Here is a 19,382-nt window from a genome sequence, read left to right as displayed (position 1 = left end):
AGATTAATTAAAAAAAATAAAGTAAGGCTTTGTACTGGTTATTCCCTAACTATGTTAATTGCATGACAAGTTTCAACTCAAATTTTATACAACAGGAACTTTTCATGTTTTTCCACTTGCTGAAGCAATATTTCATGGGAAAGTTATTTCTTGTTTTCTCTCTGCAACATTCATATTTAAAACTTGCTTTTCTTATTTTTTTTTTCAGTGGGTCTTAACTTCATTTCAGGCCAGACACCACATGACAGTGAGGCTTTCACAACCTACTGATACGGATTTTCTGCCATCTAGGCAACCTTAAGCTTGACATTTCATTTTCCCAGAGCAACCAAAAGGAGGCATACATTTGATCAGGAAAGGGAATTATTTTACCAATTTAACCAGTAGAAAGAATTATCATGTGCAGATGCCTTACTCATATGCATAAATGGAAGTCTCTCAAATTCCATACAATGGAATAGAAACTACTTCTGCAGAAGTTGGTGTTATCTTTGTGGAACAGAGTTGCAAAGAGCAAATCTCAGATAGTAAATCCTTTCTGGGAATCCTGCCACAAAAACTTTGAGCAAGAACTTTATTTTAGTTAAAATACTCAGAGAGCTGAGCATTAAATGTTCCACAGACAAGGAACGTATAGCGTAGTTGGTTTCCTGCAGATCCAGCAAGCCAAATTCTTTCTCCTGTAAGTAACTATAATTCTATCAATCTTGGTGGAGCTTTGCCTGTATACGCGAGAAGCAATGTTTGCTCCGGATGCTTTTCACCATTTTATTTTTTTTTATAGAATCATAGAATAGTTTGGGTTGGAAGGGACCTCTAAAGGTCATCTAGTCCAACCCCCCTGCCATGGGCAGGGACATCTTCAACTAGATCAGGTTGCTCAGAGCCCCGTCCAACCTGACCTTGAATGTTCCCAGGGAGGGGGCAGCCACCACCTCTCTGGGCAACCTGTGCCAGTGCTTCACCACCCTCAGCGTAAAAAATTTCTTCCTTATATCTAGTCTGTATCTACCCCCCTTTTAGTTTAAAGCCATTCCCCCTTCTCCTGTCGCAACAGGCCCTGCTAAAAAGTTGGCCACCATCTTTTTTATAAACCCCCTTTAAGTACTGATAGGCTGCAAGAAGGTCTCCCCGAAGCCTTCTCTTCTCTAGGCTGAACAACCCCAACTCTCTCAGCCTTTCTTCATAGGAGAGGTGTTCCATCCCCCTGAGCATTTTCGTGGCCCTCCTCTGGACCTGCTCCAACAGGCCCGTGTCTTTCTTATGCTGAGGGCTCCAGAGCTGGACGCAGTCCTCCAGGTGGGGTCTCACCAGAGCAGAGTAGAGGGGCAGAATCCCCTCCCTCGACCTGCTGGCCACGCTTCTTTTGATGCAGCCCAGGATATGATTGGCCTTCTGGGCTGCAAGCCCACATTGCTGGCTCATGTCCAGCTTTTCACCCACCAGCACCCCCAAGTCCTTCTCGGCAGGGCTGCTCTCAATCCCTTCATCCCCCAGACTGTATTGATACCGGGGGTTGCCCCGACCCAGGTGCAGGACCTTGCACTTGGCCTTGTTAAACCTCATGAGGTTCACACGGGCCCACTCCTCAAGCTTGTCCAGGTCCCTCTGGACGGCATCCCATCCCTCTGGCGTGTTGACTGCACCATTCAGCTTGGTGTCATCTGCAAATTTGCTGAGGGTGCACTTGATCCCACTGTCTATTGATGAAGATACTAAACAGTACCGGTCCCAATACGGACCCCTGCGGGACGCCACTCATCACCAATCTCCATCTGGACATTGAGCCGTTGACCACTACCCTCTGGATGCGACCATCTAACCAATTCCTCACCCACCGGACAGTCCACCTACCAAATCCATACCTCTCCAGTTCAGAGAGAAGGATGTTGTGGGGGACCGTGTCAAAGGCCTTACAGAGGTCCAGATAGACGACATCTGTAGCCCTTCCTGTGTCCACTGATGTGGTCACTCCATCACAGAAGGCCACTAGGTTAGTCAGGCAGGACTTGCCCTTGGTGAAGCCATGCTGGCTGTCTCAAATCACCTCCCTGTCCTCCATGTGCCTTAGCATAGCTTCCAGGAGGATCTGTTCCATGATCTTCCCAGGCACAGAGGTGAGACTGACTGGCCTGTAGTTCCCCAGGTCTTCCTTTTTTCCCTTTTTCAAAATGGGGGTTATTTTTCCCCTTTTCCAGTCAATGGGAACTTTACCAGACTGCCATGACTTCTCAAATACGATGGATAGTGGCTTAGCAACTTCACCTGTCAGTTCCTTCAGGACCCACGGATGGATCTCATCAGGTCCCATGGACTTGTGCACCTTCAGGTGCCTTAGATGGTCTCAAACCTGATGTTCTCCCACAGTGGGCAGCTCTTCATTCTCCCAATCCCCACCTTTGCCTTCTGCAGCTTGGGCAGTGAGGCTCGAGCACTTGCCGGTGAAGACCGAGGCAAAAAAGTCATTGAGTACTTCCGCCTTCTCTGTGTCCCGGGTAACCAGGTCTCTCATTTCATTCCATAGAGGGCCCAGATTTTCCCTCATCTTCCTTTTATCCCCGACGTACCTATAGAATCTTTTCTTGTTGCCCTTGATGTCCCTGGCCAGATTTAATTCTATCAGGGCTTTAGCTTTCCTAACCTGATCCCTGGCTGCTCGGACAATTTCTCTGTATTCCTCCCAGGCTACCTGTCCTTGCTTCCACCCTCCGTAGGCTTCCTTTTTGTGTTGGAGTTTGTCCAGGAGCTCCTTGTTCATCCATGCAGGCCTCCTGCAGGACCATTATAAAATGGTTGCTGTTTGAATGCTATGTTAAAGTTTTCAATAAGCTTTCAAACATCATAAAAATACTGTTTAAAAATACCAGGTAACTGTATTGTTCAATGTTGAATGTATTTCCAACTGGGATAATTTCAAAGTAAAAAAGGTTTTTAATACCTCATGGAATCAAGCCCTTGTTGATTTATGAATCCATGGATACCTAGCCACTTCACTCCATAAATAAAACGGTCATAATACCATATTAATTCTACTATATTTTGGACTTTATTCTCTCACCTACCCTTTCTAGTACTCAAGTGTAACAAGAATTTAAGCTGGAACATATTTATGTTCACATTTCACTCAGTTCATATTAAAGTCCAATAGGAAATTTTACTTTCATGATCATTTTGGTCTCGTCAAAAGAAATTATTGTTTTCTCAACTATGCCTGTGTTCAGTAATATTCAGCTTACCAAAAATCACTGTATTAAACAAAGTCTAAAGACTTTTCTGATTACTGTATTATGTGAAGATACTAACAGATATTTGAGCAATCTTAGTAACTTCCTATAAGCATGTACCAAATAAAAGCTTCCTGGTACAAATGGAAGCCATGAGTGTCACCCAACTTTCAGAAATGACGCTTATAAAACGTCAATAATTTCACATGAGCAAACAGCATAAAGCCATTCACTGATAAGACAGCACAGAAAACTTATTAATCAAAGCTGAGCTAGACTTGATGTCACTAAAACAGTCAGCTTCAAGATAAAGTCTAAATCAGATTTTCAGAGGAAACAAATTCTAGCAGCATCTAGAATTGACCTAAACAACTTCAGTGTACGCAACAAAACACTGCCACCTAGTGAGCCAAAGGAAAACCCAGTAATAAGTCATTTAAATAACTGCATCATGAATGGCAGCATAAAATTTAACTGGTGTACTTACTCAGTCTAATTGTGATATTTTCAGTTATGAAGCCTCCTGCTCCTTTTTAAAAAATGCACTATTTCAGTACATTTTCTTTTAAAATAATTTTCTTTTTCCATATTCAAAATAAGGGTTACAGCAGCTTATGCTGTGGGGATCACAGTGCGCTCTTTGGTGTGCCCATTGTATAGACCAACCAGTGGGGTTACCTTGCATGCAGTTTTGATGATCTCACAACCTTGCAATAACCAACCCTACCGTATTTCACTCTTTACAAATTTAGTTCAGATGTGGGGAAGGGAGGGCCCTACCAAGTGCCAGTTCTACAAATTTCTCTCTTGTACTGTCCTGCAGAATTCAAGGTCACGTTTTTCTGAGACAGATAACAAAAAGCCTGGTGACTACTTTTTAAACAGTCTGAAAGCCTCTGTTTATGTGCAGTCTTCCATAACTGAAAGAAACAGTATTTGTTTCAAAGAAAGCATATATGGTTTGTAGAGAAAAGTTTTCTATTGTTTTGTTTTGTTTTTCAAAACTGGAAGACATACCTTGACTTTGAATAAAAGTATAGCAGCTCTACCAAGTTCAATGAAAGCTGCATCTACATGGCTGTAGACAGAATGCAATCCTTAAAGTCTAGCATAAATTGTGGTTTCGTCTCATGTGATACTTACCATCTCCTTAGAGACACTTGTGCTCAATGCCAGCTCTCAACATCCTGCACAATTAAACTTCTAGGGACTTAAAAACCCCAATATGAACATTTGAAGTTTGCACAGAAGCCAATGAGTGGAGGAGACATATTTACATTATGATTATCTGACAACATTTACCAAAGCAGAGTTCTTTCCCTTAAAAAAAAAAAAGTTATTCCAAACATTATTTATGTCATTTCACACAAAACTAAATTTGATCTCTTCTTTCCCAGACCCAGGTTGGTCTCTTAGAATGCACTTTAAATAGGTAAAAACTGATCAACAATAAACCTGCCAACCAGATCTTTCTTCCTTAGAAACTTTTAAAAATCAATAGATTCCAAAGGATGGATTCCTTTTAATCAGAAAACAATTAGAGTAGGTGCTATTTTCAGACCTGCTGCCTTACAGAGTTAGCTTTTATAGATGATGTTGCACTTAACTGATACATCTCTCGTCGGAGTTGCTATTTTTGTTGCTCTTTCCCCACTGAAATTGCTGATGCTCCTGGTGACACTGCTTTTGAAGCCATTTCCTTTTCTGCTGATGCTACAGATTCTGCTGAGGTAATGTAATTGCTGTGGTCATTGTTAATGGCCCTGAATGGCTACTTCTCTTGCTATCCGAAGTACTTCTATTTTTATTCTCTGATATTACACCCGCCAGGGCCCTGAAAAAAAAAGGTGACTGACCGCATGCAGGTAAGTACCTCATGATTCCTGTGACAACAAATGACGGAGAGATGATTAGATGACACTATTGCAGCAGTCACCCGTGCAGCTGTCTCTGAGCTCCAGACCCTTCCCCAGAGCTGGGATAGTTCCTCCCACCGCTCCCTTTCTCCAGCATCAGAAAGGGGAAGTGCTGGGGGGGGGGGGGAGGGGGTGGGTGTCACACTATCGACTGTACCCGGCAGAGTTTTCCCTCTTCTCAGCAACGTGACAGAGGTGTGGAATCGGTGCGAGAGGGACTCGGGCTGGGGCCCTGTACACCAGGGGTAAATCAGAAAAGCTCCCAAAGCACCCGCACCTCGGAGATGGGCCCTGCCTCAGCAACACGATCAGTTCACAGATGCAGAGGAGTCGGAGGAAAGAGGGGAGAGAGAGGACTCCCCTGCCCCACCGCACCTTTGAGGCGCCGCTGCCCGCTCCGCAGGAACCTCGGCAGAGCCACCGCCCGCAGCGGTTGCCGCCACGCTCTCCTCCCGCACCACGGGGCCGAAGCGCGGTGCCTGCCTCCCCCCCGCTCTCCCTCTGCTTTACTCCCCCTGACCTTCGCCGCGGGGAAGGCAGGCACTTGGCGGCACTGACACTTGAGAACCGGCCCGCCGAGCCGTGAGGGAGCCGACGGCCGGGAACCGCTCGGGGCAGGCGGCGAGGGGGAGCGCGGCATCACCTCAGGGGCGCCCGCGGGGGAAGGGGGGCGGTGGTGTGCAACGGCTGTCCTCGCGGGGGCGCCGCCGCCCGCCCCGCCGCCGCCCGCCCCGCCGCCTCCTCCTCCCGGAGTCCAAAGGCCCCGCCTCCGCCTCCATTTCCCAGAGTGCGGCGCGGGAGCGGGGCAGGAAGTCTCGTGCGCCTGAGTCAGGGGAGGGGGGGGAGCCGCTGCCGGGCGCTGGCGGCGGCGATGGCGCTGGAGACCCTCTCCCCGGACTGGGAGTTCGACCGCCTCGACGACGGCTCGCAGAGTGAGCGCGCGCGGAGGGCGGGGCGGGAGGGGCCATCCCGGGGTGAGCGGGGCCGCGGCGGTAACCGCCACAGAGCGGGGGGAGGCGCGGGCTGAGGAGACCCTGGTCCCCTCCCGGCCCCGGACCCCTCCTGGCCCCGCTCGCCGCTGCACCCCCGCTGAGAACGGGAGGGGGGGAGGGAGGGAGGAAGGGAGGGAGGAGGAAGCAGTCGTGGGTCACCCTCCCCGGCTTCCCTCACGGACCCTGCCCTGTGCGGGGAGCCGGGCGCTCGCCGCGCCCCTTCCCCCGGCCGCCAGCCGAGTGCTGCTCCTCCTCCGGTCGGGCCTGCGGGGGTGGACTGTCGCGGTGACCTTTTTTCCTCCCACCGCCCTCTCCGCAGTTGTCGGAGGTTGTTTGGGGTGGGAGAGTGGCTTTTTCCAACCCTTCATCCTTTACCCCTTCTGGGGAGTCGTCTCCAGTGCTCCGGCGTGGCAGGGAGGGGGCAGGCAGGCTTGCGTGACTTTTTTTTCCTTGCACGAACCGGGCAGGAGGAACAGACGCTTGTCGTGGGGATGGTGTTTCTTTCCTTCCCGATCATTTCTCGTGGCTCACAAATTTTTGCAGTTGCTTCCTCGGTTAGCCAGAGAAGTCATACCGAGATAAGTTAGCTGTATGCAGCTTCCGTTGGAAACGGCTTTCTGGCGTGGAGTTGGGCAGTCACTTGCGGTTTCGCCTTTAAAAAATAATTAAATAAGACCTTGTCATGCTTAAGTCTTTGACAGTGGGTTTGCGTGCCCGTCAAAATCCATGTCGTTCTCGGCCTGTGGAGGTGACCTACTTTCTAAACAGGGAACGTATATGGTTGTCACACTGTAATACACACTGTAAATTGAACTGTGCCAAATTAATTACACCAGGTGTTGCTGTGAAAATATGTCACTCATGGACCAACTGTTTCACGTATAATGTTATCCCAAGGGATGATACTGTTTATGCCATATTCATTTAATCGGGATTTCAGTGGAAACTGAAGCTGACCTGAGCTGAGGTTTTTACTGGTTCTCTAGCTGCGGAATGGAAAAATGTAGCTTTTACTCAAAATGCCAGATCTCTGCTAGTTTGACTGTGACATGAAGTGCAGCTGGGAGAACTTGACATGACATAATATGCTCCATTGCCACCATCTTGACGGTGAACAAATGGGCTGATCTTCCGCTGAGAACAGCACACAATGTTCTCCTAGAGAAAAGCCAAAGAAAAATCCTGTGACTTGAAAAACATTTTTTGTTGTTGTTGTTGTCTACTTTCACTTTATACCTATATCACTAACCTTTAGCAATTATAATGTTCTCAACTGAGGATACAAGATACTAAGTGAGTCTAGTTTGTTGCATCTCTGTCCTAGATATTTATGGACATAGCACTTGCAAATCCTGCTGTGGCAATAAGTCTGTTGAATATTGATATTGCTGATTTTATGGAAGAAGATAAGATTAAGTTGGGGGATCTGTACTGCTGAGTACATCTCTTGCATTGTTCCAGTTGTAATGCTTTCATTTTACCACCTGAGGAGAAACTAAATCAAACTTTACTGTAAACAGATTATACCTTATGAAGTATGTCTGCTGCTCTGAAGAAAAAGAAAGTACCTGCTTTCTGTGACTTCTTTTTCTTTCTTCATGTGAGCCAGTCTATTTAGGAAAATTTTTCTGCTTCTTAAAAACTTCCCCCGTTTCCAAGTCATTTTTTATCAGTTCAACCCTGCCTATCTCTGGCTAGCTAATAGCTTTCACTCTCTTGTCTCTCTAAAATAGTGAGAAATTATTCACATCTGTCTCTTATTTTATATATGATCAGTACAAGGTGGCAAATTGGTAGCTATCAGTAGTTAACTATTTGGAAATATTAAATATCAGTTATGTTGAGCTATAGCACTGTTCAAATCCATCATTTGGCTGCTGGAAAGGTGACGGTTTATGGGTCTCTAGCAGAGCGCTGCTGCGAGATTTTGTTTGAGAAATGCTGCCTGTTCCATAGGGAATTGATTTGAACAGCAGTGCCAATTTCCTACTCTTGTATGACTGGGAAGCTTTTTCTGTTCTTCCTATAAAGCCCCAATGTCTCTGTCAGTTTCTCTGCTCTTAGTTTGTCTTTTGTGCAAAGGGAGGAGGTGGGATTGGGGGAATACTGCAGCATACCTCTATAATAATAAGTCTCCATACTCCACATTTTCTAGCAGTAAAGTACTGAAGGTGACATGGTGGCTAGTTAAACTCTGTTCTGCAGGGCTCTGCATCAATCAGTGTTTTATTGGTTTTCTGCAGCAGAGCTTCCAGAAGATGCACTGGAAGGAACCTGAAAGATGAGATGAATTTGATGGAATAGAATAATATGATGATGCAACTCAAGGGCTGCACATCAGTGTCTGGAGTGCATACTGCTGATAGAGAGTTTTTTGTTCACTTGCTTCTTATCTGTTTACATGAAATTCAGTCTCCTTATTTTGACAGTGCCTGTGCTCTGTCTAGGCTGCAGGTACAGGTAGAACCCAATGGCACTAATGCAGAACTTAGTGTGGGAGAGTTTACTGTGCTTCTGGGATAGGCTTTGCAGTCCATGTGCCCTTATGGTTGGCATTGCTGCTGGCTTCAAAGTAGTAGCTTAGAATTAGTTCAGGACTTCACTGCAGTCATTACTCCTTCTCAGTCTCAACCTTCCTGTGCATAGTGCTTCTCATCTTTTCCTTATTAATTTGTGCTTACCCATTCCTTCCCTTACGCCTGGTGCAGTGTCTCAGTCAAATATTTTCTTTCTCCAAAAAATGTCTAAGTGATAATTGATTCAGCAGTGCTCTCCCACTGAAGTAGCCGTGAACTACCATTTGACTCAGTTATTGGCAACATGGATGAGTAAGAGGTTAAACATGCAGAATAAAAGAATATACATTTTTTCACTTTCTAGAGCAGCCTACTTGCTGAAATGTGGAAAAAGGCACGTATAAAGTTATGTGAGAGTTGAATTCTTGTTTAGGAAAAGTTCAGTTGTTCAGCTGACTTACATTCTCTAATTTTTTTAGATAATCCTATTTTCAACAAATAGCAGAAGATCACAAGCTATTGGATTTGTTATCTAATTATGGGGAAGACGCTTCAGTCTTCACATGAAAAAGGATTGTACTTCCTTACTGAGCATAGAAGCCTTGAGCTGTAATCATTCATTCCGTAGTTCAGATTATGCAACTAAGTCAGTACTTGTATATAATTTGGAGAGGAGGGGGGAGTGTCTTGATGTGGGAAGAAAAAAAGATCAGGATTGAGTGAATGAAGCTTTTGTGGACCAATTGTCTTTAGACTTACTTTGTTAATTAATGCCACTATTCTTGGTGTTTGACCAGCTGAATGTTACCTTTTGAACATAACAACCTACTTGCCCCTAGCAGTTAACAGGACGGCTGTGCATTTCACTGTCCAGGTGCTAAGCAGAAGAAAAGTTCTGCTTGAAGATGGTGAATTTGCAAGTAGGAGGAATGATTGAAAGCCAAAAACTTCCCATGTAATGCCCAGATGACTCACTGAGAGGTAGCTGGGAGAGAGTGGAAGGGGGATTGCTACTAATGCAACTGCTGCTCAGGCCGAAATGATTAGACCCATTGCCTCAAAGTTCTAATATAATTGCATATGTACTGGTTCAGCCGATGGGTAGAATCACCTGCCGTGTTACAATTTCTACAGGCGTTTCTTTGCTCAGCATCTTGATGTGATTGTTAGGTTTGTTAAGATCTTAGTTTGAAAATATATGTAAATTCTAAAACTAATTTTCTGCAAACCTCTTAGGTGCTTGATATTCTTTAAGTAGTATTTGGATTTCTTCTAAACTGACACTGAGTTGTATGATTGTTTTTAAACAAATAAGAACTTTGTATTAAAGATGCAGTTGTACTAAGGACAAATGCTGCAGCAAAATGAAGAATACAGTACTACAAGCTAAATAGCAACAGAGTAAATATTTTTTATAAATTTTTTGATATTGCAGTTTACTGAACAGTCTATAAAACTGTACAAATGTTATCAATTCTCAGAAATTCATGCTGAAGTGCAGTTGAAGAATTATGGAAAATTTCTTGAGGAGTATACATCTCAGCTGAAGAGAATTGAAGATGCTTTGGATGACTCTGTTGGAGATGTTTGGGACTTCAGTCTTGATCCCATTGCATTAAAGGTCTTCATATATTTAATATGCATTGCAACTGTTATTTTCCTAGTTCCTCCTTCCCTTCAAAACCTGAGAAGTAAAAGCTTGATGCATTTGTGCTCTTAAAATTTTGAGGTTTGTGTTTGAGAAACCTATCCAATACTATGTGAATTATCAAGTAATTAGTAAATTGGTGCACATCATAAGAGAAGATGTTTTCATATTATTCTTTTCCAGTCTTTTGGATACTAGTGGAAGTTAAGTGAATTTATAGTTCTTCATGTGTTGGGAAGCCTAATTCCAGCAAACTTCTTCCCTGTGGGTGTTGGTGTTTTTGTCTGGGGGTTGGGGTTACAGAAAAGCTCACTAATACTTGTATAACTGCAGAGCGAACTGTGTGTGTATTTATAGTGGTGTTTTGACTTAATGGCCTTGGTACAGTATTTTCTGTCCTCCAGAGGTGGCTATTTCCTTGGTCATGAGTTCTCTGTCTTCTGTGGAGCATTTTTGTTTTTCCTCTTCACTGAATTTGCAGACATCATTTAAAAACACTTTGGTTACCATATGGAACTTGTCTGTGCTAAAGATGCACTGAAGTAATCATCTGTCTGAATAATTTGAATAAATTATGTGTAGGGCCAGCACAGTGCTGGATGTATATGAACTGGTCAATATAATGGCTGACTTCAGTATAAAATGTCAGTGTCTGCATACATATATACATTATGCATCCTATTTCCTGCATTTGGGATTCTTAATTCATGTTTTAGGTTTCCTGAGCTGTTTTTTCTACATATACCATAATGACCATGCTTTTGCTTTCCAAGTTTTGTAAGTAAATTGTAGTAAATGCTATATAGTATAGCTAGTTATTTGCCTTTCTGCCTAGAGTGAAAGGAAGGGTATTTCCATGTAAATGTGAAGAGCAAAGGTTTCCTGCAGCGTAGGTTGCCAGTAATGTGCAATTATTGCTCTCTTATTACTGAGCTTATTTGAGATTAAACTGGGGGAAAAAAATGACTTAGTTGGATAAATGTATTTTTGACCAATATTTTCTAAAGTTGTTTGGTTTTGGTGGTTTTTTGTTTTTGTTTTTTTTAATTTTAGCTTTTGCCATATGAACAGTCCTCCCTACTGGAGCTCATAAAGACAGAAAACAAGGTAAGCACTTTATGCTTACAAGAAAAAAATATAAAAGAGTTATTCTAGCTAAAACCAAGCTCTCTAAACATGAACCTTATCTGTAATCTGTGTGGTTTTTTCCCCTTCGAGTCTAGGTTCTAAACAAAGTAATAACTGTGTATGCTGCCCTTTGCTGTGAAATCAAGAAGTTAAAATATGAGGTAAATTCAGCTGACTTTTATTACTGTGTATGAAAATGTTTGCAGATTGGCAAGCTGATATATAGATTTATTCTTTAGCAGTAAAGAAACAAGATATAATGTCTAAATTTTTAAAGCATGATTACATATATCCTATTTATTAAAAAACATTTCTGCTTTTGTTGTTAGGCAGAAACTAAATTTTATAATGGCCTCTTGTTTTATGGAGAAGGAGGTAAGTAGCTCCCTTTACTGTAAAAGTTTGTAGTTTTACGTTATTGTTTCAGGTTATGTTAAATGCTACAGTAAGTGTAATTTTATAATACGGATACACGCTTTCTCTGTATCTTTGACTGACGAACACCAAATAATGGACTTTGAGGTTATAGTGATCTATGTTAGTGTCTTGTAACTGTCCTGAGTTAGCTTAAGATAACAGTAAGATTTATCTGTTACATTAACAGAAAGTTTTGTTGCAGTCTTATTTACAGGAGAAATAGGGAGTATGGGCTGTTGAGGTTGTACTGAATGTATAACATGGAAACCTGAGCTTGTATACTGTAGCAGCTGTTTTTCAAAGTATGGCATTGAAAACCTATTTTTCACATGTGAACACACCCTAAACCAACTTATTTCCTATTGGGCTAGATTTTACATTGGTTGTAGTAAAACAATAAATCTGTAATTTGATTGTAATAGAACAATGAAACCATTAATAAATAACTTGGACCAAGTCCTGCCTACTCTACTTATGCAATCGTAGTTGTTCCAAGAGAAGTTGCAGTGTGTTAATGTCATCTGCTCTTCAAGTGCAGGTAATAGTACTTGTACTGCTATTTAGACTATGACATAATAGAGGGGCATAAGTGATTGTAAGTCAATTCAATTGACAAATCATGAGACCCTGCTTTAGGTTAAACTGGTAACTCCTTGGAAGGGTTGGTCTTAAGCTTCCACCTTAAAGGATGCTAGTCTGGGAATAAGCACAGATCTTGGTCCCGAGGACTGAATATATTAATGAGTTGATTTAGAGACATATCACCTAACTTTGTTTTCTATTTCAGAAATTTGAGAGAAAGGGAAAAGTAGTAAAAAGGGCTTTTTAAAAAGCTTTTTAAGAGCCTTGACTGTGACAGAAGTACTGGGGAATGTGAAGTCTTTGAGATAGGGACTGTTTATCATTCTTTTAGATGCTATGTAAGATGACTGTTGTGGTTCAGTTAAGGAACATGAAAAAGTGTTTTGATTTTTTTCTTTGTTTTTTTTTCTTAGCAGATCCTCACTTCTTATAAGATGTGGTTTTAAATATCTTAAAAGAAAGTGATGTGCTGCCAAAATGATACTAGGGGATCCCTCAAAACTTCTCCGTATCTCCAGCATGAAAAAAGTCAGACTGTTGCAGATTAACATATTACAGCAGCAGTTTGTTCCTGATGGGTGTTCTGCAGGGAATGCTTGAGAATGGCAGGAACTGAGAGGTCAGCCTTCTGTGGGTTAGGTGGGGATGCAGAAATCATGTTCTGCACTTCCATATCCCTCCTTGTAGCATCTACTTTGATAACAGCAAGCTGGCTTACTTAAAACAGCTGGCAAAGTTACTGGCTCAAGGATGGTTGAAATTTAAACAAATACTCTGCTGGCCTTTTCCTTCTTTATACAGAAACTTTTTTTTTTTTCATTTTGTCCTTGGAGTGGCTAGGGCTAGTCTAGGAACTTGAAAAAGTTAGTTGGATTGGAGGTTTTTTGGGATATACACTAAACAGAGTAAAGGTTACATAAAATGTGTAAAGGGGAAGCATGCAAGACTTAGAATCTTGTCCCAGAGCTCCATCTTACAGAAGTATGGAGACTACTTTAGTCTCTGGTGACTGCTCTAAAATAACATACTTTATGAAGTAATAAGACCTGCATTTCTTATGCAGGTAAACTTGCAATTGTAAGCCATTTTTGCTCAGAGTGGCCCAATAGAAAAATCTCAAGTCTAGAGCGTTAATCTGTCATCACATTAAAAGGCTGTATTTTGTCAGGTAGTATTACAACTGCTCCAACTGACTGAAACAGTTTGGCATTGGTGATGTGATTATTGTATTTCATAGTATCGTGTTGGTGTATGTTGTCATACAGGTAATGCTTTGAAGCTATGGTGATGAGCCCGTTCTTTTGTGCAGGATGATACGTAGGAAAAAGAAAATCAATTTCTTGAGAAAATTGTATGCTACACAGCTTTTTCTTCTGATTAAAGATGTAGTATATTCTTTCAGTAAATAACTACCAAGGATGTTCCTTGCAATATAAATATCTAGTGATTTCATACCAACTTTTTAAAATGGAAACTTTTATATTAAGTTATGTAATATATATACCTTTAAAGAATTACATTTCGAATTATTTTCTTTCAGGTGATGGAGACTTTTTTCCTGCTTTGTGTCTAACTTATAAACAATGTAATTTTTAATGAGAAAGAAACTTCAAAAATAAGTCCGGCTTAGGAAAGCAAAATTAAAAGTTTTTAAGGCTCCATCAGTATGCTTATAATAGTGCGCTCCACTTGTATGACAAACAAATGGTTTGGAGGGCAAGCTTCAATGTTATTTTAACAGGTCTAACACAGGCTTTTGGAAGTAGTGACAAATATTTGTCTTTCAAGCCACAGATTCTAGCATGGTGGAGGGAGACTGCCAAATACAGATGGGAAGATTTGTTTCTTTCTTGCAGGTAGAGTATGTTTTGGGTTTGGTTTTTTTTGACAGCAATTATAATCTGAATTTTACTTGTAAAGTGGATTTAACAGTCCGCAGTATCCTGCTTGCAACTTGCTGAAAGGCATTGCAGTCGTTTGATACCTTACTATGTTTTGCCTGCAGACCTGTCACAACCAGCTGATATATCACACGTTGTTTTGGTTTTTTATACTTGTCTAAACCTCTGGAAGCCTAATGAGAGAAGAAATTACAGTTTGTGTAATCATTGTTCAAAGAAGTTAGAATTTACTTAGAATTTCAGTAAGAGAAGATAAATTGAGGTTGTTTCATTTGATGGTGAAGTTAGATACCTATTTTTATGGTATTGATTAATAAGTTTTAGTTTTCATTGAACATTGCAAATGGATTAATTGTTTATACACTTTTTTTAGCTGATAGAAGAAAGTAAAATTAAAACATGTACCTGGAAAAAATTGCTTGTGTCTCGCTCAAACTTTCAGGGAAGAACATTCATTTCGCATACAGTTTCGTTGTTATCAGGGTCCTTTGCATGAAAACAGGATCTGCATGAAAACAGGATCTGTGTTTCTTCTGAGGATTTCCTGTGCTCTTGGATTTCAGTCTACTGTGGAATTTTTTTGACTTTAGTATAGCTTAAATGACTGTCCTGTTCCCAAAAATGTTTCTATTTTTATGCAATATTGCTTGTAATGAAATACCTATGTTGAAGTAGAGAATATACAGGAAGCTTCCAGAATGTTTAAACAGATTCTAGTTTAACAAATGTTAAAATTCCTGTTCTTGCTGTATACTAGCATGGCAGGAGTCATTTACTGAGTCATAACAGGTTGAATGCTATAGGAAGTTGTTTCTCAACCTCTTTTACCGTGCCCGAGTGCAGTTAGTTGTTAGGATATCTTGGGGGGGGGGTTTCCCCCCATTTTTCAAGATTTTTGTCCTACCAACTTTTGTCAGTTTCTTCCTTCATCCTCTGTTTCTTTCCGAGCAGATGTTTGAGAGACCTTTTAGTAGTTCTGAAATGGGGCTACTGTACACTTGTGTTTTTCCAGGCTTTTTTTTTTTTTTCCTGCCAGGATGCTCTGTCCAGGTGGAAGTTGAGAGCAGGGTGACTGGCTGTCTGGATATCTATGAGCATTGCAAACCCACTCTGTAGAACAAGTTTATGTTTATTTATGGGGTATATGCTGATCTGTATGTTCATAGGGTAAACACTACACAAAAATATAGCAGTATTGCTTGTGAGCCCGCTTTGTATGTATGCTATGGTGGCTTGCTGATTGTTAGGCAACTTGGGAAAGAAGGGAGATGCAGGATGTTGCCCTAAAGGGAAGACTACAGTGTGAACAGGTGTATGTTGCTTTGGGTAAAGCTATGAGGAAGACTTTTTCCTTATTGAGTTTGTTCTTTTTCAACTGTTGTGTTCCTCTAAATCCACTCAGTAGTAGTCTATATCCATAGACTGGGAAATGCTGTTCTGGTCAATGTTATAAGCATATCCCCAAGGGCAGTGTGAAAAGATGAATGAAGATGACAAAAGAGGTGAAATGTTGCTTTCGTAGAGCTAATGTCCACATACTGGTTTATTTGCTCTTCTGAGTTCAGGATTTCTTGATTAACTAGATGTAATAGCTGCAAATTTGCTATACCAAAACTTTTTTTTAAATTATCAAAATAATGCTGTGAAACACTAGTTAGGTACTCTTGATCCTGCAGAAGACAGTGTATTTGAAGAACTCTGATAAAATTATAGTCTCATCTGTATTATGTAGCTGCTAATACACGTGCTGTTAAATTGGACTATTTCCTGGAAGTTCTAAAATGGCAGCTGGTGCTCCTTCCTCAGGAAACATGACCTCAGTTGTCTATTAATCCATTCCTCTGGAATCCATTGGCTTGTTTCAGCTGTATTTGATAGAGCAATACAAGTATAAGAAGTAACAACACTTTTATGTTTTGTGAAAACTGGTGACTAATAGAAGGCAGAAGCCCAAATAAGATCTATTTTTGATGGAGAGGAAGACAGAATTCAGCTGTTAGCCAGTCTTCTGGCAGGAACGGCAGGCTGGCTGGTTAGCCAGCGTGGGCTGTCTGCTCTGAAGCCATCTGTGTGCTGACTGGCTACACTCATCACATGCTGACTTTTCCCTGATGGGATAATAGGGTGCATTAATGAGAAAATATTATTGCAGTTAAGGGAAACTCAGATTCATTTATCCCATTGCTCAAGGAATGCCTTGTTAAAATCCGTTATAGAAATTAAAATAGTCCTTTACGTGGTTGGAGTTGACCTGTTCTTACTCGTTTTGTACTATATAACTGAGCTTAAGTTCTGTGTTAGTCAAACATACCTCTCAAAGACATTGTTTTCTTTTTTTGAAAGCAGTATTCTGTGGCTAGTCACTCTTACAGTAGATACAGGCTTCTGTGTTAATTTCTAATTTGAATTCAGCTATCACCAGCTCGCAGAGTGCGACTCTTGAATCTAATAGCAAAGGCTGTGCGTTTTCCCATCAGGGATATCTCTCTTAAGGTACTTGGGCACTGTTGTCAAGTAACTTCTTACTGTCTTTGATAAATTGAACTCTTGAAAACTTTTACAGCAAGATAATTAAAGTACATTGAACCTGTTATGGTGACTCTTCTCTGTACCTTCTTTAAAGAACCAATATCCTTTTTAAAATGTGGCCTTGGGTATCAATTCTGGTATTTTAGTATCTAGATTGTCAAAGCCATATGCTAGTGTGAGATCTCTTCTGTTTTCCTTATTAGGCTTTTCTTTGTGTCCAAAGTGCATATTGGTCCCTTAATAGTCCAATTTGTACTGGGAGCTTGTGTTCAGTAACTTCTTAGCTCAGTCCCAGATCCTTTTTCGGAGCTGTTAGTTACTAGGGTGTTTTCCATCCTGCTGTAGGTCTGTCTGTTGACTTGGATTAGGAATGTAGTTGGAGCTTGGGCTGCAAGTTCAGTGGTTTATGTTCAGTGTTTTGGAAGTAATGACAACTTGTGTATGAGGAGGGTCTATACATATATATGCATTTTATTTTCTTGTATTCCAGGAGCTGTCTTGCTTTGTTACCCGATGTTACGAAGTGGTGGTGAATGTAGTGCATCAGTTGGCTGTTCTCTATACCAGCAACAAGTAATTATTCCCTAAAATGCTCTTTGTTTTATGTAGTTAAACAAATGTATAAAATATAAATGTTCTGCCTAAGGCATGGTCATTTTTGGAATATTGTTGTCTAGGGATAGCGAGAGTGCTTTGCTGTGCAAGTTTGGGCTTTGTAAGCCGTTACGAAAGTGGATTTGTTTTATTTTCAGAAAAGGTGGTGCTTTTATATAATGAGATACAAGAATTTTATTTTTTTGCCTTTTTTTGATAAAATTGGTGCTTCAGAGGCACTTAGTCTTTATGATTAAGAGATTGTCTTATTACTCTTTCATCCTTGCTCTGTTTGAGAGAGTCCTTCTGTTGACTGATACAGTGGATGCCAGTAGCTTCAGAAGCTTAAAAATTAGATCACTTCACAGTCTGTTTCAAATATGTAAATAAATATGGTACATATTCCTCACAGAATAACACCTGAAGCTGAGCTTAGTAAGGGCTGTTGGGTTTAGCTCCTTTGAAAACTCTGAGGAGAGTTTAGCTTCGAATAGAATTGTTGGGTTTAGCTCTGAATATAACTGCGGGGCTCTTGATCCTTCCCCCGCCCCCGATAGGATAGCATCATTCTTCTCAGTTTTATTTGTTTCTTTTCATTTTTGTCTTACATTGTAGCACAAGGTAGGCTTTCTGTATGGTGCTGAATGAACAAGGCTGCATGCGTAGCTTGGATGTGGCTTGATTAAACACATGAAGTGATTTTGTACTTTTGGGCCACAAGGCTGTATGTATCAAGGCTGCTTGCTGTTAGCATAACTGAATTGGGAATTGCCAATATACATGTGCACTGAATGAAATCAATGGTTTGAACCAGTCTCATGCTGTACATTCAAAAATGCAATATTAACTTTGATCATAGCACACAGATTTCACATAGCATGTACTTTTAATCAAATTTTGAGGTTCTTTTGTTTTCTGAAGTTACTATGTTAATGAAGAAAAATATACCCCAAGAAACAAAGAACACAGTGATACAGAATTGATAAATACTTTCTGTTCTAAGGACTAAAAAGGCATTAATATTTTTTATTTACAGGAATGCACCTAAAATTATAGAGACATCTGGAGTTCATTTTCAGGTGGGAATGATTTGGAACCCTTTTGCTTATGTTAATGTATGTATGTCTTGATTATTAATCCTGAGAAAAGCAGCAAGAAAGTGAGTTTCAAGTACAGCTTTCAATCTGTAATCTCCTTCAAAGGTTTTATTTTGTTAATCAGCTTTTTCTGGCCTTTATGTGGAAAGGGCTGGTATCTCCATGTCTGTCATATTCTAGCTTTCTTAGCTGAAAAGTGTTTGCACACTCCTGTGTTGTGTGCAATATGTGCTTCTGCATGTAGACAATTTTAAAAATTCTACCTTCAATGTTGAAATAGATCAGTGAACTCTAGTTTTCCTTGTGTCACTATAAGAAATACTAAATCTTTAAGATAACAAACCAAGAAATCTGATTTAACTCTCTAGCTGATAATATATTGATATATCTCTCTGATAATATATTGAAAGGAACTGAAATTTTATATGCCATACATGACTACAATAAACTTTTCAGTAACTACAGTCCTGCCCTGGGTTTTTTGTGTGGTTTTTTTGTTTGTTTGTTTTTTAAACAGGCAATGTACGAGCATCTGGGAGAGTTGCTCACAGTCTTAATCACTCTGGATGAAATAATTGACAATCATGCCACTCTGAAAGATCACTGGACCATGTATAAGAGGTGTGTCTCTGAAGGTGTGAAAAATGCTCCCACAACATAAAAGATAAAAGCATGTGTGTGTGCCTTTGTTCCAAGAAAGTTAGTGTGGGAACATGGATTTTGGTAGCCCTGAGAGTTTTCCAGAAATCTCAATGAAAAGCAGGGCTAAGCTCCCACTTTGTCCTTCTAACAGCACCAGTAAGTTTTTAAAGTGCTGAATGTTACATTTACAATACAC

General features: G+C 40.9%; 1 protein-coding gene across 5 annotated transcripts in view; it reads left to right on the top strand.

The window, feature by feature from the left end:
* The first annotated feature begins 5,992 nt into the window (after positions 1-5,992).
* Positions 5,993-19,382, top strand: part of WASHC4 (WASH complex subunit 4) — a 42,662-nt gene continuing 29,272 nt past the window's right edge. For 3 of the 5 annotated variants that reach the window (XM_076339273.1, XM_076339262.1, XM_076339243.1), the window contains exons 1-9: positions 5,993-6,072; positions 10,130-10,269; positions 11,350-11,403; positions 11,520-11,585; positions 11,754-11,799; positions 14,212-14,279; positions 17,344-17,426; positions 18,484-18,526; positions 19,062-19,165. In XM_076339273.1, the coding sequence (XP_076195388.1) occupies positions 6,012-6,072; positions 10,130-10,269; positions 11,350-11,403; positions 11,520-11,585; positions 11,754-11,799; positions 14,212-14,279; positions 17,344-17,426; positions 18,484-18,526; positions 19,062-19,165 (665 nt within the window). In that variant the 5' untranslated portion in view covers positions 5,993-6,011. Of the gene's footprint in view, positions 6,073-10,129; positions 10,270-10,299; positions 10,378-11,349; positions 11,404-11,514; positions 11,586-11,753; positions 11,800-14,211; positions 14,280-17,343; positions 17,427-18,483; positions 18,527-19,061; positions 19,166-19,382 lie in introns of those variants that run through there. The other 2 variants (XM_076339251.1, XM_076339282.1) reach the window with 2 other exon arrangements.

The sequence above is a fragment of the Aptenodytes patagonicus genome, chromosome 1 (genome assembly GCF_965638725.1).
Source record: "Aptenodytes patagonicus chromosome 1, bAptPat1.pri.cur, whole genome shotgun sequence".
NCBI lineage: Eukaryota > Metazoa > Chordata > Aves > Sphenisciformes > Spheniscidae > Aptenodytes > Aptenodytes patagonicus.
Note: the sequence above shows the minus strand (reverse complement) of the source record. Positions and strands in the feature narration are given on the sequence as shown.